The sequence below is a fragment of the Felis catus genome, chromosome B4, assembly GCF_018350175.1.
Source record: "Felis catus isolate Fca126 chromosome B4, F.catus_Fca126_mat1.0, whole genome shotgun sequence".
NCBI lineage: Eukaryota > Metazoa > Chordata > Mammalia > Carnivora > Felidae > Felis > Felis catus.
Genome location: NC_058374.1, coordinates 41,722,694 through 41,743,524, shown reverse-complemented (window position 1 = coordinate 41,743,524; position 20,831 = coordinate 41,722,694). Strand labels below are relative to the sequence as shown.

The 20,831-nt window shown below is 57.2% G+C and overlaps 2 protein-coding genes and 1 long non-coding RNA gene across 15 annotated transcripts; 2 read left to right on the top strand and 1 right to left on the bottom strand.

Annotated features, from left to right (window-relative positions):
• Positions 1–333: 333 nt before the first annotated feature.
• On the top strand, positions 334–13,549 carry IFFO1 (intermediate filament family orphan 1). Of its 11 annotated transcripts, none has more exons than XM_023256710.2 (10): positions 334–1,168; positions 5,147–5,207; positions 5,355–5,450; positions 6,141–6,281; positions 6,623–6,631; positions 7,257–7,438; positions 7,562–7,682; positions 7,947–8,042; positions 11,739–11,869; positions 12,442–13,549. In XM_023256710.2, the coding sequence occupies exons 1-10, from the start codon at positions 396–398 to the stop codon at positions 12,539–12,541; spliced, it is 1,710 nt and encodes a 569-aa protein (XP_023112478.1). In that variant the 5' UTR covers positions 334–395; the 3' UTR covers positions 12,542–13,549. The 11 variants fall into 11 exon arrangements, with proteins under 11 accessions (XP_023112478.1, XP_023112484.1, XP_023112476.1 ...); XM_023256708.2 differs by having other exon boundaries at positions 337–1,168; positions 6,626–6,631; positions 12,438–13,549; XM_023256709.2 differs by having other exon boundaries at positions 337–1,168; positions 7,950–8,042; positions 12,438–13,549.
• On the top strand, positions 1,175–4,681 carry LOC123386519. Of its 2 annotated transcripts, XR_006600496.1 has the most exons (3): positions 1,175–1,419; positions 2,743–2,839; positions 4,644–4,681. It is a non-coding gene; the product is annotated as an uncharacterized LOC123386519 (long non-coding RNA). The 2 variants fall into 2 exon arrangements; XR_006600495.1 differs by lacking the exon at positions 4,644–4,681 and having other exon boundaries at positions 2,743–3,625.
• A 1,045-nt stretch (positions 13,550–14,594) lies between the features above and the next one.
• Positions 14,595–18,921, bottom strand: GAPDH (glyceraldehyde-3-phosphate dehydrogenase). 2 transcript variants are annotated; one of them, XM_006933438.4, is made up of 11 exons: positions 18,805–18,921; positions 18,509–18,549; positions 16,612–16,711; positions 16,422–16,528; positions 16,209–16,299; positions 15,984–16,099; positions 15,800–15,881; positions 15,422–15,573; positions 15,259–15,337; positions 14,974–15,155; positions 14,595–14,868 (listed from the first exon to the last, which is right to left on the bottom strand). In XM_006933438.4, exons 2-11 carry the CDS (start codon positions 18,529–18,531, stop codon positions 14,799–14,801), a joined length of 1,002 nt encoding a protein of 333 aa, XP_006933500.1. In that variant the 5' UTR covers positions 18,532–18,549; positions 18,805–18,921; the 3' UTR covers positions 14,595–14,798.
• Positions 18,922–20,831: the final 1,910 nt, after the last annotated feature.

Here is a 20,831-nt window from a genome sequence, read left to right as displayed (position 1 = left end):
GTCTCAGGGAGGAAGAGTCATGGAGTCAGAGCTTAGGGTAGTTGGACTCCGGCGAGAGGAGGGCAATAGGGATGTAGGGAGGATGGACATCCTGCTACCAGAACCCAAGGAGTACTGAAGGGCCTGGATTTTATATCTTTCTGCCACCCTGGCTGGATTGCAGGCGTGGACTGGGGTCCGCTCAGCCTCAGACCCGGAAAGGTCCAGGTGCCAGCCTCCAAGTGAGCCTTTCATTGGCTTCTTCCCTGTCCTTCCCCGCCCCCCTGACCTCTGCCCCTCCCGCCGAGCTGTCTGATTGGTTGTTCCGCGTCCGCCTGGCGCCTCATTGGCTCTTCTCCCTTGCCCTCCATCCCTGCTCCTGTAGCGGTCTCGGTCTCCCAGCAGAAGACGCAGCCATGAATCCGTTATTCGGCCCCAACCTCTTCCTCCTACAACAGGAGCAGCAGGGGCTGGCCGGACCGCTAGGGGAACCCCTGGGAGGCGACCACTTGGCCGGGGGAGGGGACGTGTCCCCGGCGCCGCTCGCCCCGGCCGGCCCGGCTGCCTACTCGCCGCCCGGGCCGGGCCCGGCGCCCCCCGCCGCCATGGCACTCCGCAACGACCTGGGCTCCAACATCAACGTGCTCAAGACCCTGAACCTCCGGTTCCGCTGCTTTCTGGCCAAGGTGCACGAGCTGGAGCGCCGCAACCGGCTGCTGGAGAAGCAGCTGCAGCAGGCGCTGGAGGAGGGTAAGCAGGGCCGGCGGGGCCTGGCTCGCCGCGACCAGGCCGTGCAGACCGGCTTCGTCAGCCCCATCCGGCCCCTGGGGCTGCCCCTCGGCGCCCGGCCGGCCGCCGTCTGCACCCAGTCGGCGCGGGTGCTGGGCTCGCCCGCGCGCTCGCCAGCCGGCCCCCTCGTGCCCTCCGCTGCCAGCCACTCGTCGCCCTCCACCTCCACCTCCACCTCCTACTCCTCGTCAGCCCGCTTCATGCCCGGCACCATCTGGTCCTTCTCTCACGCCCGCCGGCTCGGGCCGGGACTGGAGCCCACTCTGGTGCAAGGGCCTGGCCTGTCGTGGGTGCACCCCGACGGGGTGGGCGTCCAGATCGACACCATCACCCCCGAGATCCGTGCGCTCTACAACGTCCTGGCTAAAGTGAAGCGCGAGCGGGACGAGTACAAGCGGAGGTAGGGGACCGGGCAGGTGGGGACCGGGCTCAGTGTCATGCCACACATGGGGCCTGGACTAGGTGTGGGTCCAGGAGAGGAGAGCATTGCGGCCCAAGAATCAGGGAGGAATAAAATGAGAGTAAAGTTCCTGCTGTGTAAGGAGGAGCTTGGAAGTATTTACACGGCATTGGATACAGGAAGACGGGAATCCACAGGGAATGCAGAAGTCGCACTCGTGACAGGAAGAAGGAGACTCGGAGCGGAGTGCTGTGAGGAATACATATTTTTCTTGTGGCTTTTCTTTCTGTCTCATCTAGACCGCAGTGTTTGGCTGCCCCTGTTCTGTGGGGTTGTATGAGACGTGAAAGGGTCTCGCATTTGAGAGGTCACATCTGGGGTAATACCAGTCTCAGCCCCCAGGGCACTTTTGTGATAGAAGCTCCAAGTACTGATCAAAAGGATAATCGCTTTCATTTGGGAGTCTACTGAAATTAGGAGGGGGTGGTGAGGGAGGGGCTGCATCTCACAGTGGGCGATCCTACCCCTGCTCTGGGTTTCCCAAAGCAGTGTCGGTGGAAACTGGGTACCTACCTCCTCAGTTCCATATGAAAGGCTCTGGGGCCTCAGAACATTGTGTGGAGTAAATAAAGGAAAGAAAAAAGAAAAAAGAAAAAAAGGGGAAAAGGAGTTCCCTAGGGAAAGGGGGAAGGGACTGGTAGTTGTCCTAGGGCCATGGAAGCTGGGGGAATCTGTAAAAGCACAAAGAGCCAAAGGATGACGAAATGTGAGTAGAGCCAGCAGAGGAAGTGAGTGGGGAAAAGTTGAGAATATGGACACACCCTGTGAGTACAAGGCATCTGGAGGGCAGGCCCAGTGCTCCCTGAGGATGAGGATTTGGCTTTCTGCGGGGGACTGGCAGGGTAGCACAAGGGGCCAGGAGAAGGGATGTGATGCTAGCGCTGGCTGTACAAGTGGATCCCTTAGAGGGTTGATAACCAGGCCATTAGTAAGGAGCACGAGCACAGCCAGCTCTTTGTAGACTTTGAGGGATGCCATGGTGGAGGAGGAGGATGACAGGTCAGAAGGAGGCTTTAGTTTGGGCGCCATCAGGTTTAACCTCTTAATCAGCTACTCTGACCCCTTGTGGACAGGCCTGGGAACTACCTTTGCAGTCCTGTGTTGCAGCTTGGTGTGGGCTGGGGCTTGGCTGAATGCTATGGGAAATTACCCCTGAGTCTGGGGGCAACCTTCAGGGGTCTGTAACCTGCTAGAGTCTAGCAGATCGCAGATCAGCAGGCTTTCTGAGGTTGAGTCCTGTCCTCATGCTGGCTTCCTTCGTTGTAGTCCATGTTATAAGTACCTTTGGGACTCTCAGACCTCCTAAAGCCATCACGCAGATGCCACCCAAAACCAGCCTGCCCCTGCCCCTGCCCCTGCCCCCGCCCCTGCCCCTGCACGAGTTAATTAACACTGTCAGCAGCAGAACGGGGGCAGTTCTGGAATGCATCCATAACCACAGAAACAACTGCTGTTCTCCGTTTTTTTTTTTTTTTTTTTTTTCTTAACTGAAAGAGTGTTTGTCCTTGGTCCAGCTGTCCAGGGCAGCAGAGAGTTATTCCTTGGGGACTGATGAGCTCATCGCTCTGCAGCATGCTGCTGTGCAGAGGGCCCCGCAGCTAGAGTTGTATGGTACGTGACACTGGCAGTTACTCATTCTTCCACCCCAGATCCTGTGCCCTCGTTCTGTTCTCTTTAAAGCAACACTGTAGCTCCTGTCAGTAGCCCGGAAGTCATGGGTATAGCTTGAGCACTAAACTGGGAAGGAGCTGAAGCCTCCTGGGTTCTATTTTCAGCGCCCTTGCTGTGTGCAGCCTTGGGTGGATCTCTCTTTCCTGGCCTCAGTTTTTCTAGTGTAGGAATGGCCCGGCTTCCTCACTTTGCTCCAGGATATAATTTATTTGGGAGAGAGGTCTTTAGTAAACACAGAATACACGGAAATTGTTCAAATTCTCCTCATGTCTAGGGGACCTTGTAAGTGAGATGAGATTTGAATGGAGGTCGGAAGGAACCTATTTGTGGGAAAGTCTGGATGGAGAGCAAATAGGATTCTAGTAAGCATCCAGGGGGACCATGCGACTCTTGATCTCGGGGTCCTGAGTTTGAGCCCCATGTTGGGTGTAGAGATTATACTAAAAAAAAAATTAATAAATTTTAAAGAATTCTAGTAACTTCTAGATGACTTATTTTCAGATTTTGTGTGTGTGTTCTAAGACTGTGTTCATCTCAATCCTTCCCTAACTTCCTTACTTAAATTTCTACCTGAATTTATCGCTTGCTACCCTTTCCCATGCATCTTGCCCAGGGCCATCGTCCCCTTGTGAGTCTTGCTTTCTTTCTCCAGGGACTCACAGGCTCAGGAGTATGAGGGTACTGCGTTCCATGCCTTCAGGTTGTAGATGGAGAAACCACAGGCCCCAAAAAGATAAAGTCTTATCTATGAAGCTGTATAACTTGATGCTGCGAGGGCCCCTCACTGGCCCCGGCTGTCTGAGGATGCCAGTGCAAAAGTGGGAAGGACATGGGGGCAGCAGGGAAGGGTGGACAGAGAGCCAAGAGGGCCTGGGGCTGGGCTGTGTGATGGGCCAGCAGGGTGGTGGCCAGGCTGGCCGCCTCTTTTCTGCCCATGCGGGAGGGGCAGCGGGTGATGTAGAGGAGTTATTATTAGGAACACTGCAGTGCAGATGCGGGGGAGGAACAGGGAAGAGGCTGCAGGCGAACCCAGGGAGGAGAGGAGGAAGGAGGGTTGGGGGGGAGGATGGAGGTGGGGAAGGGAGGATTGAGTCCCATGTCTGCAGAACCCACTCGCTTGGGCTTTCATTTTTCTTGCCGTCCTCTTTGAGACTTTAGCCATGTTTCTGATACTGTGGTTTCTCTCGTGGTATCACCCCCTCCTTTCTCACACTGGAAGAAGCGGCAGACACTGAGAGTCTGTGTGAACGGGGTCTGAGAAGTTCTGCCATCCCGGCCACCCTCGCAGGGTCCCAAAACCCTAAGCAAGGCCATGGCCGCCTCCACTGCCCTTTCACCTTGGCGATGCCAGGGCCTGTGCGCCGGCTCACCGTGGACTCACATTGAGTGAAAAACCTAGCCCCGGGCAGCCAACCCTGCCTGCGGCCAAGGGTGTCTTTTAGCCACTTGGGGTTCTAGTCTCGGAATTCTAGAGCCTAGGACATGCTGCTTCTGGTTCCCAGCCACTGTAGAGCGAGGCGCTTTTTCATACTCTGATCTCCCTGTCCCTCCAGGTTTGGGTGCCTGGGAACTCCAGGCTCCTGCTTCCCACAGGTTTCTTGCTTCAGGGCCAGCCTGGTCTCCTCTCTACGGCTCGCTTCCACGGGTCCTGGGTGGGCGGTTTCTGGAGCTTGTGGGGGATGGACTTTGAGCATCTCCTACCAGGCTCTTGACCAACTCTGTTGATGTGGTGTGTGTCCTGCAGCTGCTTCTCCAGGGTTAAATGGCACCACAAGAGGCAGGGCAGCGGGCTAGAGGAGCCCTGGTCTGGTGCAGGCAGGAGGCGGGAGACCGGATCTGTGCCACTGAAGGTGGGGGACCGGGCTGGTGGGCCTGGTGGTCTGGTGCGGGCAGGACAGGGGAGGAGGCCAGCCAGGCAGCTGGTGGGGCTGGGGCCTGAGGGGACGGGCGCCATGAGGGAGCACGGTGGCAGCAGTTGCTCTTAAATACAGTTCCTGGGGCGCGGCCCAGAGGTTCCGGGAAGGCAGCTGGCCGACTCGCACTTGCCAGGAAGTGTGGAGCCACCGGACAGCTGCGGCTGGCCACCCGCTGGCCGGCCAGACATGGCTGCCCACAGCCCCGGTGCATCTAGGGCACCAGACCTAGAGTCAGGGAGAGGCCTGAGCCAGAGGGGTGGGGAGCAGGGAGCTGCCGGGGCGGGGTGGGACTCTGCACCCACATTCCCTCCCTGCCCCCCGTGTCTGCCAGGTGGGAAGAGGAGTACACTGTGCGGATACAGCTGCAGGAGCGAGTGAACGAGCTGCAGGAGGTGAGGGCCGCCTGCCCCCCCCAGCACCCTCAGCCCCCTGCTGCCCACCCGCCCCCCCCCCCCCCACCGCCCTTCCTTGTCTTCATCTGCCTCCTACCTCGGCAGCGCCGCTAGCCGCTAACGGTGGGGCTTTCTCCCTGACTGCAGGAAGCCCAAGAGGCTGACGCCTGCCAGGAGGAGCTAGCGATGAAGGTGGAGCAGTTGAAAGCGGAGCTAGTGGTCTTCAAGGGGCTCATGAGCAATGTGAGTGCAGCCGCCGCACCCCGAAACCGGCCAGAGCAGGCGGGCCCCTCGAGTTTGGGCCGGTTGACTTCCTGGTCACTGCCGCCGCCTGGTGTGCCGTGCCTCTCCCTCTGCCTGCCCCCCACCCCACCCTCATTCAAGAGGGAGAGAAGGAATGGAAATCCCAGTGTCGTGTCTGAGAGGCAGTGTGGCCTCCCTCATTTCTAGAGGTGGTTAAGCAGTTAGTTAAGAGGCCAGATCCCGGCTCTGCAAGCTGCTAGCAGTGTGGCCCTGGTGAGTCCCCCCACCGCTCTGCCTGTGTCCTCTGTGGAATGGGCGAGGCAAGGCGCGTGCCCCTGAAGACATACTCTACTTAGCACCATGCTGGCACAGACGTAATGCTGAAGTGTCAGCCGTTCTTCTTGTAATACTTTCTCCACTCTTGTAACTGCCACTGGCCTCTCTCTCTGGCAGCGTAAGTTCTGGGAGGGAGCCCCTGCACGTCCCGGGCCACCGTGTCCAGGGCTCCCCCCGCCCGTGCGAACAGCGCGCCAGCTGCATGAGCAGCCCACGAGTGCCGGGGGAGGGCGTCCAGGAGGAGGGGTCAGCGATGATATGTGACTGGAAGGGTGAGGGTCTTGCCAGGGCCCTTACTGGTCCTTGTCCGGAGTGCTGGCTGCCTCCTCACCGCTCCCTGCGTTCCCCGGACAGAACCTGTCTGAGCTGGACACAAAGATCCAGGAAAAGGCCATGAAGGTAGATATGGACATCTGTCGCCGCATCGACATCACCGCCAAACTATGCGACGTGGCTCAGCAGCGCAACTGTGAGGACATGATCAAGATGTTCCAGGTGAGGGCACTGGGCTGCCCGCAGGCCCCGGGACGAGGGCAGGCCTTGGCCCCAGACACCCTGCCCACACCTCCCCGGTGCCTGAGCTCCTCAGGAGAGGGTGGGGGCAGGCCGTGAACCTTGCATCATTGCTGGCTGGGAGCCGGGCCCTGCCCTCCTTCTTGGAGGACCTTACCTCGGCCCCCTGGGGCCCTTGGTGGGACGAGGCTTGGGGGGCAAGGAACAGCCTCTGAAAGAGAAGGTTTGGAAGCGTCTCTAACACCGTCTCTCCCCTCCCTCTCTCTCTCCTCTGTCCACCTCCTCTCCTCTCTTTCTTTCATCTTTTCTTGCTTTCTCCACAGAAGAAGCTGGTTAGTTTTGCTCTCATGCAAGCTTTTTAATGTCCCAGTCCCAGTTTCTAAACCACCCAGGCCTCAGCCGTCAGTTTTGACCCGCTGGGCTTTTCGGCAGATTTCTTTTCCTGTCTCTGTTTTCCTTGCCCTTCCCCCCTTTACTCTACCTCGTGCCCTCTTTGCTTCATTTCTATCCCTTCTGCGGCTTTCCAGATCTGGATATATGATTCAGGTTCTCCTTTGTCTACACCGCGTCCTCCTCTTCCTTGCAGCCAAAAACTTTCCTTTTAGTTTGGTCATTTCATTAGAAAGACTTTTTTTTTTTTTTTTTTTAAGAAAACAAATCCTCTGTAGCCATTATGCACATCATAGCGTGGTCACAACAGGCCATTTCTACCCTGATCTTACCGCCCTATTTTCTGTTTCTTCTTTTTCTTCCTTCTCAGTCTGCAGCCCTGTCCCCATCTGTGTCTGTCTGCCTGTCTCTCGGTAACTCTGGTGTCTGTTCCTGTCGTTGTAACTGTGTCTTCTCTCTCTGTCCACCCCGCCCTCCCGCTGGTTCACGCTTCTCCCCTCCCACCCGCCCCACCCCTGCCGGCGCCCACCCGCCCTTCTCCTCATGCACCCGGCCTCGTCTCTGTAGTCTCTGCACTTGTCTCCCATTAAGGTCCCATCCATGGGGGGGCGGAAGCGGGAGCGCAAGGCTGCCATCGAGGAGGACACCTCCCTGTCGGAGAGTGACGGGCCCCGCCAGCCCGATGGGGATGAGGAGGAGAGCACAGCCCTCAGCATCAACGAGGAGATGCAGCGCATGCTCAACCAGCTGTGAGTCCCGAGTCCTCCAGGCCCACCCTCAGCAGCCCCCCAGAGGCCGGAGCTCCCCGACAGTGGCCCTCCGCCTGCAGGAAGGCCCCACCCCCCTCTTGACAGCGGGTTCCCTGTCTCTAGGAGGGAGTATGATTTTGAGGACGACTGTGACAGCCTGACTTGGGAGGAGACTGAGGAGACCCTGCTGCTTTGGGAGGATTTCTCAGGCTATGCCATGGCAGCCGCAGAGGCGCAGGGAGAGGTAACGGCCCCTCCCGGCCTCAGGGCCCCGCCAGTCCTGCCCCCCAGCTGGACGCCCCGTCCCCCCCTCCCCTCCCTGCACTCCTTGCTGCTTTCCCTCTGTGGCCTCCATCCTGTACCTGCCTCTCCCGTCTTCCTTCTTCCTTCTCTCGGCTTTCAGCAGCTTCCTTTAACCGGACTGTCTCTCTCTCCCCTGCCTCGCCCCTGTGGAATGCCCCCACCACCCTCCCCATTGGCCTCTCCCTTGCTTCCCTTTCCGCTTCAGCAGCAGGAAGACAGTTTGGAGAAGGTGATCAAAGATACCGAGTCCCTGTTCAAAACCCGGGAAAAAGAATATCAGGAAACCATTGACCAAATAGAGGTAAGACTGGCATTGAAGCCGAGGCCCACGGGTGGCCCGTGGGTTGTGAGTGGGGCGGCGGGACCCCAGACACCAGGCCTTCCCCCTTTCTTTTGTGGGGTGGAACCTTAAGAAAGACCTCAGGTTCTCCAGGGAGGAGGACGGATGTGGGCTCTGATCTCAGCCCTGTCACCTACTTTCTACCACTCCAACTTCTAACAGGCTGCTTATGGTCTCTCAGCCTGTTTTAGTTGTCACGCGGGACCTTTTTTTTTTTTTTTTTTTAAGCTTAGTTATTTTGAGAGAGAGACAGAGTGAGTGGGGAGGGGCAGAGAGAGAGAGGGAGATACAGAATCCCAACCAGGCTCCTCACTGCTAGCACAGAGCCCAGTTCGGGGCTTGAACTCACAAACCGTGAGATCATGACCCAAACGGAAATCAAGAGTCAGATGCTTAACTGACTGAGCCACCCAGGTGCCCCTCAAGTGGGATCTTGATTGTACCTTCCTCACAGGGTTGTTTGAAGATCAAATGAAATGATGCACACGTAGAGCTGAGGGCAGTGTCTGTCTCCTAGTAAGCATACTGCATGGCGGCTTTATTAGTATTATCACTCCTGGTGGTGTGATAGTGGAGTCCTCTAAGAAGTGAACTTGAACTTGGGTGATTCTTCAGTTCAGCCTTTCAGCTGATGGAGGAACCTCCGTTGTCATTCCCTAGCCTGGAAGATCCTTCTCGAGATGGCAAGGGAAGCGGGTGCTCTAACTTAGATGCTAGGTCTGCAGGGCTGTGGCGGTTTGTGGCACCCTGGGTGGCGGGGCTGAGGGGAGGGGGCTGGCTGCAGATCCTGGGTGCCCTCTTGCTCGTGGAGAGGACCCTTCCCTGGCCCTGAGCGCTCGGCTTGGGGAAGATGCATGTGGGCCTCTGTAACTCTCGGCCTCTCTTCAAGCCCACATAGCACATTTATACCCTTGCTTGTCTCACACCACCCGCATTTTGAGATGGAAGTTGACAGATGATTCTCCTACATGCTCATCCTCCCAACACACATCAAGTGGTCCTGCTCCTTTAAGCCAGCCTGTTTTTGTTGCTTGCCCAGGCAGACAGATGCTAAGTTTTAAAGGTGCAGCTAGGTTTCTGTTCTCTGTTGAGTAGAGGGGAAGGGAGAGTCGCTCTCTGCTCGCTCCTTGACACCCATGTCACAGTCTTCCTCTTTTCTCGCAGCAGATTGGTGTTAGGAGAGGTGTTGGGAGAGCTGACAGGGGGCTTTGGGTGCAGTGCTGACACTGGTGACCCATCCTGGGGTCACTGGAATAGATGCAAGGAGCATTTCCCATTGTCGGTGGTAAAGCCAAGGGCCAGGTGGAGGTTGGGAGGGAGTTCATCCTTCCTCTCCATCTAGTCCCAGCCCTACCCTGTCTCTGGCCACACAGTGAGTCTGCAGTTTTCAGTGGAGGCTGTTAGATGCCTCCCAACTGTGGTGCTGCCTCTCCTCACCCCTGCTTTAAAATTAAAAAAAAAAAAATTTTTTTTAATGTTTATTCATTTTTGAGAAACAGCGCGTGAGCAGAGGAAGGCAGAGACAGAGGGAGACACAGGGTCCAAAGCAGGCTCCAGGCTCTAAACTGTCAGCACAGAGCCCGACACAGGGCTAGGACTCATGAACTGTGAGATCATGACCTGAGAGGAAGTCAGATGCCCAACCGACTGAGCCATCCAGGCACCCCTCCTCACCCCTGCTTTAAATGCATGAAGTAAGGGCATACGTACAGATATGTACAGACAGCTGGTGGTCCTAGCCTTGTCTTTGGATAGAATATAATTGCTTCATTTCTTTCTTTCCTGTCCTGGTGAGTGCTGGGCTCCGGAAGCTAGCCCCTTCCCCTGCTGCTCTCCTTAGCTGGAGAAATTGGGGTGTAGGTGGCAGCCAATCTGGGCAAGAGCTGGTGACATCATGCCTTCCTGCACTGAGCACGCCCTGCTGCTCTGGAACCAGGGCCGCCATCCGAGCTGTACTCACTAGGCTTCTGACCCACCCAGGCCACCATCTCTTCTCTCCGGCCCTGTGACCCATTTACCTCTTCCTCCCAGTTCCCATCCTCTCCCTGTCCAGTTTGGATTAGTTCTGGGTGGTTTCCTCTATCCAATTCAGATTATTCACGGGTAGTTTCCTACCCTTTCTCTTTGCTCTCAGGCAGTCAAGCAGGTTACTTCCAAGCCGTTTTATTCTGCCTCTCTGTTTGGCCCCTGTCCTTTGTACCCCAAACAAAGAGAGGCAGCAGACTGTCTCTGGCCCAGATCTTTTCCACATCACCCCTCCTCTCAGCTCTACCTCAAAGCCTGTGGCAGAATCTGGCTCAGAGGGAGTTCGTATTTCCTTGATTCTGAGCCCACCTTTTCCCACATGTAACATTTCTTGAACCGGGATACATCTTATACGCAGTGGGACATTGGGTGTGGCAGAAGTCTTTCTGTTGGACTCTGAGAACTGCCCACTCAGGAGACAAGAGTGGTAAGAGGAGGATTGAGCCTGTTTCAACAGTGCGGGGCAGGTCCCCTCCTTTGTGCCATGAGGCTTGTGGCTACTTCAAAAAGGCTCACTAAGTAATTTCCCATCTTGGGGCTGGGCACATGCAGAGATGAGTAAGACCTGGGGCTGGGAGCGGGGGCGCCTGGGTGGTTCAGTTGGTTGAGCTTCTGACTTCGACTCAGGTTGTGATCTCGAGGTTTGTGAGTTCAAGCCCCTCATGGGGCTCACTGCTGTCAGCACGGAACCCACTTCAGATCCTCTGTCCCCCTTTCTCTCTGCCCCCTCCCCTGCTTGTGCTCTCTCTCTCTGAAAAATAAACATTAAAAAAAAAATGGAGGTGCCTGGGTGGCTCAGTTGGTTGAGCTTCTGATTTCGGCTCAGGTCATGATCTTGTGGTTTGTGGGTTCGAGCCCCGTGTCGGGCTCTGTGCTGACAGCTCCGAGCCTGGAGCCTGCTTCAGATTCTGTGTCTCCTTCTCTCTTGCCCTTCCCCCACTTGTGCTCTGTCTCTATGAAAAATAAAATTAAAAAATTTTAAAAAGGCCTGTGGCCACCTTCCAGGAGCACCCAAATTAGTGAGGGAGACAGACTGGGTGCAGCATTGTATTGGGCCTGCAGGAAGCCCAGGGAGGGAGCAAGGCCGTGCACAGATAGCCACCCTGGGCTCTCTGTCCTGCCCACACTTAGGTTCCTCTTGTCAGTGAAGGTCTGTTGCAAGAATGCAGACCTGTAGCAGAGACCTCTGCCTTCCTCTGTAGGCAAAGATCCCCAGGAAAACTAAAAGGAATGATGGTATATTGGTGCCTTCTGGCTTGATCGGACTTTTTTATTTAAAAAAAAAATGTTTATTTTTGAGAGAGAGAGAGAGAGAAAGAGACAGAGACACGGAGCAGGGGAAGGGCAGAAAGAGGGAGGCAGAGGGTATGAAGCAGGCTCCTTGCTGTGAGCACAGAGCCCAGTGCTGGGCTTGAGCTCACGAACCGTGAGATCATGACCTGAGCCAAAGTCAAGAGTCAGCCACTTCGCCGACTGAGCCACCCAGGCGCCAGCATCTGACTTATTTTGAAATCTGAGCCTTCACCCGTGGCCACCTGGGCCCCATGCCTGGTGCTCTTGGTGTGTTAGCCCCTGGGGGTTAGGGGCAGAGGCACTGCTGACCTGGATGGTCTCGTCCTGCGCCTGCCACAGCTGGAGCTGGCCACGGCCAAGAATGACATGAACCGGCACTTGCACGAGTACATGGAGATGTGCAGCATGAAGCGGGGCTTGGACGTGCAGATGGAGACCTGCCGTCGGCTAATCACCCAGTCTGGAGACCGGTGAGGACCTCCCCCTGGAGTGTGGGGTGCGGCCCGCCTTCTGTGTCCTCCTCCAGAGGTGCATGCACCAGAGGCCGTTGGTGGGCAAGCCCTGAGAACCCTGTAGCTAAAAACCAGCAAGGAACAGAAGGGGCATGGGGGCAGTTTTTTATAGAAAGCCAGGCCCACAGTTCGTGCATCTCTCTGTGAGTTAAACCCCAACAAAAAAGTAAGTTCTAAAAAGTCACAAAAATACTACAGAGAGACACAAAGCTGGGGCCATCAAGTCTGCACTCGGGCTCAGACAACATCTCTCATACTGCGATTTGAGATATTTCTGAACTCTGAGCCTCCCAGAGTCCCCAGGATAAAGACAGGGACCATATCCCCCATCAGGGTGGGGCGGGAGGGATTTCCCTCTCCCTTCCCCACTGCCCTCACCCTGCATCCACCCTCACCCCTGTGGCCCTCCTGCCCTTGCCTGAGATGGCATTCACTGGCCTGCCAGAGAGTAAGGCTATGGGAGAGGAATGCCAGTGTCATCAGGATTCCTCCCTGCCCCAAGGTGACAACTGGTGTTTTTTTCTAGAAAGTCTCCTGCTTTCACTGCGGTCCCGCTTAGCGACCCGCCGCCGCCGCCGCCAAGCGAGACTGAGGACTCCGATCGCGATGTCTCATCTGATAGCTCCATGAGATAGGGACCTACCTCCAGCCTGGTGGCCTGGGGCCCCACCCTGCCGGGAACTCACAGAGGCAGAGGGGTGGGGGGTTCACAGAAGGGGAACGCCATCCGTCCCGCTGCACCAAGCCTCGCCCCTGGGGACTGGGGCGCTCCTCCCTCGGGCTTCCTGCCTTAGTCCTTGGCCTTCAGGGTTCTGAGGTGTCTGGAGCGAGGCTCAGCCTGCCCTTCCCAGGTGACTCCCACCACAGGTGGGGCTCTCCTGCCTTCACGCGTGGGCGCCTGCTACTTCTCATCTTTAAAATGCTGCCAGAGCGATCGTGGCCCCTTACTTTCTCCATTGAGTAAGGAATGTGATTGTCAGATCTTCCTTCCATCTCTTGAGGCCTCGAGCCAGCTTACTGTCTTTGATTCTGTACTGGTGCTAACTGGCCCAGGCACTGGTATGAAGTGGATTAGGCTGGTCCTTCCAGGGCTTGTGCAACACACATGCAGTGGGAGAGGGCTTCCCTCCAAGGTGCAGGTGGCGGGAGGAGGGACCGGGCAGGGCGCTCTGTCCCCCCTTGCGTTGTCATCCACCCGTGGATGGCAGTGATGGGGCTGTGACCCGTCCTTTATGGAAGTGCCATGCATTGAAGGGGCCTCCGGTCTAGGCGGCTTCTGGATCCGACTGGGTGCAGTACCGTGGAGGGAGATGGAAGTTTCCCAATGCTGAGTGGCAGAGAAAAAGGTGAAGCTACTTGTATGTGTGTGTGCATGTGGTGTGTGTGTGTGTGTGTGTGTGTGTGTACATGTGTGCTCAGGGTCTCGGTTTCTTCAAGTATCAGCTGAAGATGTGCCTCCTCTGTGCCTGTCATACACTGAGAGCAGCAGGCTGAGATGTCCTGGACTTGGAAAAGCTTGGGAGAAACTGGGGAGCTGTGAATACGGACACGTCAGCATAACTGCCTGAGGGAAGCTGTGCTGAGCGGACATTTGAATGGAGTCTTTAATAATAATGAAACTGGCGAGTATTTATTGAACACTTCTGTGTCACTGTTTCAAGCACTTTCTGGTAGTAGCCACACCATCCCCTCTGTGAGGCACACACCGGTTTTCCTCACTCAACATACAAGCACGTGCAAAGGAAGGCACCTGGAGGTGGTGCCCAAGTTGAACAAGCGGCAGAGGCCCTGGACCACAGTTTGTGCATTTAACCCTCTGTAAGTTATACCTCCACAAAAAAGTTTTAAAAAGTCACAAAAAATACTAGAGAGACACATGCTGGGGCCAAGTCTGGTTCTGGGCCCAGAACCAGGGCCTCTGCCCACGTGGCTGGTGCCAGCCTGTGTGTCTGCCCACGGAGTCCTCACCCACAGATGACGGCAGTAATCCTCTTAAACCGAGGTGGGCATTACCCCTTTTCCCGATCATTTGCTGCACAGTGCTGTGCACTTATGTAGCCGACCGAACATAATCCTTCTGGAAAACCTTTAGGGGCTGGGTGTAGCGGATCACTTTGCAGATGAGTAACCAGGGCACACAAAAGTAAATAATTTACTCAAGACCTCACACCTGTGAGGCAGGGTGGAATTTGCACCCTGGCGGTTCGACTGTGTTCCACGTCGCTAGGGCTCTGCTTCCGAGTGACCAGGTAACCAGTCAAGGCCGCGAGGACTTGGTAGCCCAATTCCTAAGCCCTGACTCCCTGTGCCAGTGTTCCTCCTCCAGGGGGCGGCAGACAGAACAGCTTTCAGAGAGAGGAAGCCAGGTGACCCAGTGACAAAACAGCCTTGTCCTCTGAAGTGGACATGCCCCATCACATAGCACCTAAAAGCCTTGGAGGGAAACTAAGCCAAAGCGCAGACTGGTCTTCAAATTAGTGAGTGCCCATGCACATGTGCTTTTGTAAGGCCTTTCACTTGGGCCCAGGACCTACAGCGGAGTTTTAGGTCTGGTTGGGGTATGCTGGGCCCTTCTTGGGTACTCGCAGCAAGGTCTATTTCTCTTTGGCACCAGCCTAGCTCCCCTCCCGTTTATCCCAGACCCTGGAAAAAGCTAAAAAACAAAACAAAAAACCCACAAGAGTTGATTGGATACAGTATACTTTATTGATGGTACATGATAAGGTAGGGCTCCCCAAGCCCCTCCCCTTCTTCAGGGGGTCTGGGATGGAAACTGGAGGTCAGGAGATTCTCAAGTGTGTTGGGTGACGAACGGGGGCAAGGACTACCCAGCAGCTGAGGGCCTCTCTCTTCTTCCTCTTGCTGGGGCTGGTGGTCCAGGGGGCTCTTACTCTTTGGAGGCCATGTGGACCATAAGGTCCACCACCCGGTTGCTGTAGCCAAATTCATTGTCATACCTGAAAGAGGATCACGAGTTCAGGCCTATTTTCATGAACCGGCCACCAGAGGGCGCCACACCCCCCCCAACCACACCCCCCCCCAACCACACCCCAGCAGCATACCAGGAAATGAGCTTGACAAAGTGGTCATTGAGCGCAATGCCAGCCCCAGCGTCGAAGGTGGAAGAGTGGGTGTCACTGTTAAAGTCGCAGGAGACAACCTGGTCCTCAGTGTAGCCCAGGATGCCCTTGAGGGGGCCCTCTGATGCCTGCTTCACCACCTTCTTGATGTCATCGTATTTGGCCTAAAAAGGTAAAAACGAGATGGTTATTCAAGTTCCAATCTTGCTGTTTTTTACCCAAGACACAAACCCTGAGCCCACGAATCCTTTTCCAACTCCTACTTACAGCTTTCTCCAGGCGGCAGGTCAGATCCACGACGGACACATTGGGGGTGGGGACACGGAAGGCCATGCCAGTGAGCTTCCTGCAGACAGCAGGCAAAGCAGGGTCAGTACTGCTCCTCCCGGTTCCACAGACCCCCAGGGCAGAGAACAGCAAGGAACCTCACCCATTCAGCTCTGGGATGACCTTGCCCACAGCCTTGGCAGCGCCAGTAGAAGCAGGGATGATGTTCTGGGCAGCCCCTCGGCCATCACGCCACAGCTTCCCAGAGGGGCCGTCCACGGTCTTCTGGGTGGCGGTGATGGCATGGACTGTGGTCTGCAAACATGGAGGAGGGAGTGAAGGCCCGCATAGCACCCCTAAAGTCATCTACCCCTTGACCCCCTCCTCCCCTGGGAAGACTTGAGACAGTGACCTGAGCCAGTCCCTTGGAACCCCCAATGCCCCATGGTCCCCACAGCCCAGGGCCACATTCGAAGAAGGGAAGAGGATCTAGCCCTGGGTGAGAAATAAACACGCTGGGCACTTTCCCCATCACCCGTACCATGAGTCCCTCCACGATGCCGAAGTGGTCATGGATGACCTTGGCCAGAGGGGCCAGGCAGTTGGTGGTGCAGGAGGCATTGCTGAAAAGAGGGAGGCAAGTCAAGGCAAGAACACGTCCACCTGGCAACACACAGTACCATCTGACCACCTCCCCACTCCCCTCTCCCCCCTGCTGTGCTCACCTGACAATCTTGAGAGAGTTGTCATACTTCTCGTGGTTCACGCCCATCACAAACATGGGGGCATCAGCAGAAGGGGCAGAGATGATGACCCTCTTGGCCCCACCCTTCAAGTGAGCCTGTGGTAGAGTAATCGTCATAATCCACACTCTCCCTCTCCTCAAGGGTTCCCCATCATTCCCGCTATACCAAACCCCACCCTCCATCTTTACTCTCCCTGCCACTCACCCCAGCCTTCTCCATGGTGGTGAAGACCCCAGTAGACTCCACAACATACTCAGCACCAGCATCACCCCATTTGATGTTGGCGGGATCTCGCCTATAAAGGGAGACAAGTCGAAAGCTCGGGGACATGGGGTACCATGTACCACCCAAGGTTGTCAGCCCATCCTAGTAACTCCCTCAAAGCAAATTCCACCCTGTTCCGTCTTCTACACTTACTCCTGGAAGATGGTGATGGGCTTTCCATTGATGACAAGTTTCCCGTTCTCAGCCTTGACTGTGCCGTGGAATTTGCCGTGGGTGGAATCATACTGGAACATGTAGACCTGGAGGGACAAGTGAGGGCCATCAAGCGGCTGCACTTCAGCCAGGGTCTGCTCCCTACGCCAGCTGTGGGGGCAGCACTCACCATGTAGTTGAGGTCAATGAAGGGGTCATTGATGGCGACAATGTCCACTTTGCCAGAGTTAAAAGCAGCCCTGGTGACCAGGCGCCCAATACGGCCAAATCTGGTAAAGACAAGAGGCGAGAAGGAATGAAAAAGGGGTAGAGAATTCTCCCAGGCATGGAATCAGCCCTAGACCAACCCATCCTCTTCCAGAGGTTAGAAGATGGCACTTCCCTCCAGAAAAGTCCAAGAGGTCTAATTTTATCTTTCTTGAGCAACCCTGCCAGGACAGCCTGGCCAGAAAGTGAAGCCTGCCCAAGAAGTGATTAGGTTCAGAGACTGGCCCAACTCCCCAGTCATTACAAGTCCTGCAAAGGAGCAATGGCCATGCAGGGCTCTGCTCTGGCCACCCCCGCAGTCTGGACACATGCCTGGCACATGGCATTTATCTCCCCCACTATCTGTGCCCTCCCTGGGAATGCTTGTTCCCTGTCTGGCCCAGCATCAGGATACACCCTCCAGGGAGCAAAGAGTTGCATACTTAGCATCACCAAGTTCAAAGGGCAAGAGTAAAGATCAGAAGTTAACTGGAAGGGGAAAGCCCATCTCTTCCTCCAAAACGAAGAGAAGGGGAAAAAGGAATGCTTCTCAACCCCCTGATCTGAGGGCTCTAGTTTGCTAAGCCACTTGTCCCTGCAAGCCCTCTTCCAAAAATCAGGAGTGGGAGCGACAGATGTGTGTGTGGGGTGGGTGGGGGCAAAAAGAGTAGTAGCCCAGGCCCCAAGCTGCAGAAAGGTCAGGCAGCTATATTTAACCCCAGATTAGAGTGGAGAGGGGATCTGATTTCTGGAAGATGGAACGGGGAGAAGGGCAGGATTCCCAAGGCTCACAGACACCTAATCCTCCCAGTGACCTTTATAGCCTGGCCTTTAGGGTTGGGTCAGCTCTAGGTATGGACGGAAGAAAGGAGCCTCCAGGAGAGCCAGTGTGATGAAAGGGGCTGCTGCTACAGAAGCCATTTTGTAGTGGAAAATTTCTGCCCATGACTCAGCTCCCCCAACATGGCACTAAGCTGCAGCTACCACACCTCTCCGGAAAAGGGGGGAGGAAAAAAAAGGACTCAAGAGGACTCCCCTAAACCCATGTTTAATTCATCAGAGAATCGTCTAGAAGAAGCATCCCTGAGGGGAAATTTGATTGGCAGCTTAAGGGATGGTCTCCGGTCAGAGTTCTGAAGTCCAGCTCTTTTAAGAGCAAGACCGAGGGAAGCCTTGCCTCACCTGGTTTACGGGATAAAGGCGACTCCACCCCACCCAGGCAGGATCAGGAGGGTTAGTCATAGGCGAGGAAGGAGGAACAGTGAAGAGCTAAGGAAGGTTGCCTAACGGTGGTTCATTCACTTCCTTCCCTGTTGCAACATGGCGGCCGGGTTCCCGCAAACGGGCCCTCCCAGCGGGCTCTGCACCCAGCTCAGCCCCGGGCACCCCGGTAGGTGGGGAGGCCGCCGGCCGGTGGGGGAGGGGCTCCTTCCCGGCACGTGACCCCGCAGGGCGCGAAAGCAAAGAAAGAAGCCCCAGCTGGGGATTAAAGGGATGGGTCCTATGCCGGGAGGGGGGCGCTCTCGTCTATCGGAGGCAGGTGGGGCGGAGGGCTGCGGGCGGCTCGCGCCCGCGGGGGCGGCTTTGCATGAGGAGCCACAGCTTGGGGGAGGGTGGCCCACGCGGCTCTTTAAGGCGGGAGCCTCGGCCAGGTCAGAGCGCCGACCTTGAGTTCTCCTTGGGGTGGGGGTGGGGGGGTAGGACCACCGCACCCACGTCCCTCACGCGCTTGCGAAGACTAAGCAGGGCAATGCCCGCAGTAGCGGTTCGCCCGGGGCCGCGGGACTCGATGCCCCACCCTACCCCACCCCCTAACTCACCCGTTGACTCCGACCTTCACCATCGTGTCTCGGGGACGCGGCTGCGGGCAGAGAAAAGCGACCATTAGAGCGCGGGGGCGGGTGGCGGCTGCAGCCCGGCCGCTGCCCTCCCCTCCCCCCAGGCCTCCATTCCCAACCCGCGCTCGGGCACGTCCGTCTTCCCGCCCCTGCAATGCGGGGGCCCGGCCGCGCGGCCCACCCCCTGCCCGCGAGCGCTCCCGGCCCCCTTCTGAGCCGTGCCCGAGCCTCCCGTGGCTCCCCGCAGCCTAGCTTTGCCTGGCTTTGCCTGGCTCTACCTGGCACTGCACCAGAAGATGCGGCTGTCTGTCGAACGGGGAGGAGCAGAGAGCACCGGCGGAGGCTGCAGTCCCAATTTATAGCGGCGGGGCGTGGCGGGGAAAAGAGGGGGTGCGGGCCCCGCCTCCCGCTGGCTTGCCCAGTCACGGCCCAAGGGCGCAGAGGCCTGAGCTACGTGCGCCCGTAAAGCCGTGAGTAGCAGGGCCCGGTTTTTTTTTTTTTTTTTTTGGTCAAGTGTGCACGCACCTAGCATGTGGGCTAGGAACAGAGTGGGGGGGAGGGGACCGAGACGGGCCCAGTGGAGCCAGGGATCGCTGATGGCACCTAGGGCAGCCCTGTGGGCATGCAGCAAGCTGTGGACTCCAGGGCTGGCCTCCCGGTGACAACGGAAGACCTCCGGGAGCCAGGACCGCTGCACATATGAAACGGGAGGACTTTCGGAGCTTGTGGGATGGGGAGTTGGGGCCAGAGACGGGTTGCTCGCGGCCGCACGCTGCCACCCCTCCCCCCCCCCCCGTCCCCTTTCTTTCAGAGGCTGAGAGGCGGGAAGGCTGGGGAACTTATTCTCAAGGCTCTTCGGTAGTAGCGGGGGAACCGCAGAGGAAAAAGGCCCGGGAGGGGTCAGCCAGTCTCAGGCCGGGCCCTGCCCAGCCCCCACTTTCCCCTCCCCAGGCCCTGGCTCCCGGCCTCTCTGGGCCGGGGGCCTGGGCTGGCACTGGGCAGTGGGGGCCTGGAGAGGAAGGAGGCTTGGCGGGCGGCTTGAGGGGGAGGCTTCTGCACTGAAGGTCACGCTGTCCTGCAGCTCGGGCAGCCCGGAGAGGTAATAATTGGGGCGGACAAACCAGGCCCTGTGTGCACCAGCTGCTCTCCCCCAGGCCGGGCTAGGCCTCCCACAAAGTCGCTCCCGGGAGACCAGAGTGCTGTGCCGCCAGGGCTGGGACACAGTGCCCCCTTCATCTCCTCCAGCCCGGGGCCGCTATCGGGACGTGAGGGCGGAAGTCCCTCCCCATCCTGGGACGTGCCGGTCGGCCCCAGAGCCAGGGACTCCTCTTCCCTGCCTGCGCCCAGGGGATGTTGGGGGCAGGGTGAGGAGTGCAGAAGAGAGAAAAAATTGGGAGGCTTTGGGCACATGGTGGGAACAGGCCCCCAGACCCACACGAGGTGGAGGAAGGGATCCACGCCACTCCAACAGTCTGGAGCCCACGCTGCGCCAGTTTTGCGAGCTGAGGATGGAAGAAGGGCTACATTTGAACGCTTGAGAGGACAGAGGGTTTGGAAGGGGGTGGGGTGGAATGGACATGGCCCATCAGCAGGTGCTGGGGGCCGGGGATCCAGGGGCCTCTTTGCTGGCCCAGCGTAACCTGAGACCAGCCCCCTTTTCTAGCTGAAGAGCCTGTGGCTAAGTTTAGCCTGCCTGGTGATAACCTTTGCTTAAAAGGCAGAGGGCACGCTCTCCCGCACCCCGACTCCAACCCTGGCCCCTGCCCTTTCTGGGACTGCCCTCCCTCCTTGGGGCCCCAGAGCCAAGTCTGTATCTGTCTGGCGGCCTCGTGCATGGTTGGTTTCCAGGCTTTTCATGAACCCCAAGAGTAGGGCCAGAGGGCACCTAATGGTGACAGGAGGTGGCAAGTGCCACTGGCGGTCTGCTGGGGCCTGGCACTGGGACCCAGCTGTCCCTGTTCCATTCCTGCTCATGCTCAACCAGGACCATTAACCCTTTCCCTGGAAAGGGCCTCAGGGGCCCCTCCGAGCCCTGGCACTACCCGAAGTGCGTGTGTCATCTTTCATTAGTGTCTTCTGCCAGAGGGAGCTCAGTGCCCACAGGAGCATTACTGATGCAGCCTGCTGTTGTCATGACAGCAAAGACACCAGTGTTGTCATGAGAACACGCTCACTGCCTCTGGTCCAGGTGACTCAGCAGAGCAGACTTGGGGAGCTGAGGGGTGGGCAGGCTGAAGCAGTGCCTGCGCTGAGAGCCGACTTGCCACAGACCCTGGAACAGTTAAGGAATCTCTAGGTAGACAGA

Excerpts from the sequence above, each read along its gene's own strand:
- GAPDH (XM_006933438.4), bottom strand. The coding sequence starts at position 18,531 with ATGGTGAAGGTCGGAGTCAACGG. Across the intron at positions 15,574-15,799 it reads GCATCGTGGAGGGACTCATG|ACCACAGTCCATGCCATCAC; the intron begins GTACGGGTGATG and ends CCATGTTTGCAG. Across the intron at positions 14,869-14,973 it reads TTTGTCAAGCTCATTTCCTG|GTATGACAATGAATTTGGCT; the intron begins GTATGCTGCTGG and ends ATCCTCTTTCAG.
- IFFO1 (XM_023256707.2), top strand. The coding sequence starts at position 396 with ATGAATCCGTTATTCGGCCCCAACCTCTTCCTCCTACAACAGGAGCAG. Across the intron at positions 7,439-7,561 it reads CAGCGCATGCTCAACCAGCT|GAGGGAGTATGATTTTGAGG; the intron begins GTGAGTCCCGAG and ends CCCTGTCTCTAG. Across the intron at positions 8,043-11,738 it reads AAACCATTGACCAAATAGAG|CTGGAGCTGGCCACGGCCAA; the intron begins GTAAGACTGGCA and ends CGCCTGCCACAG.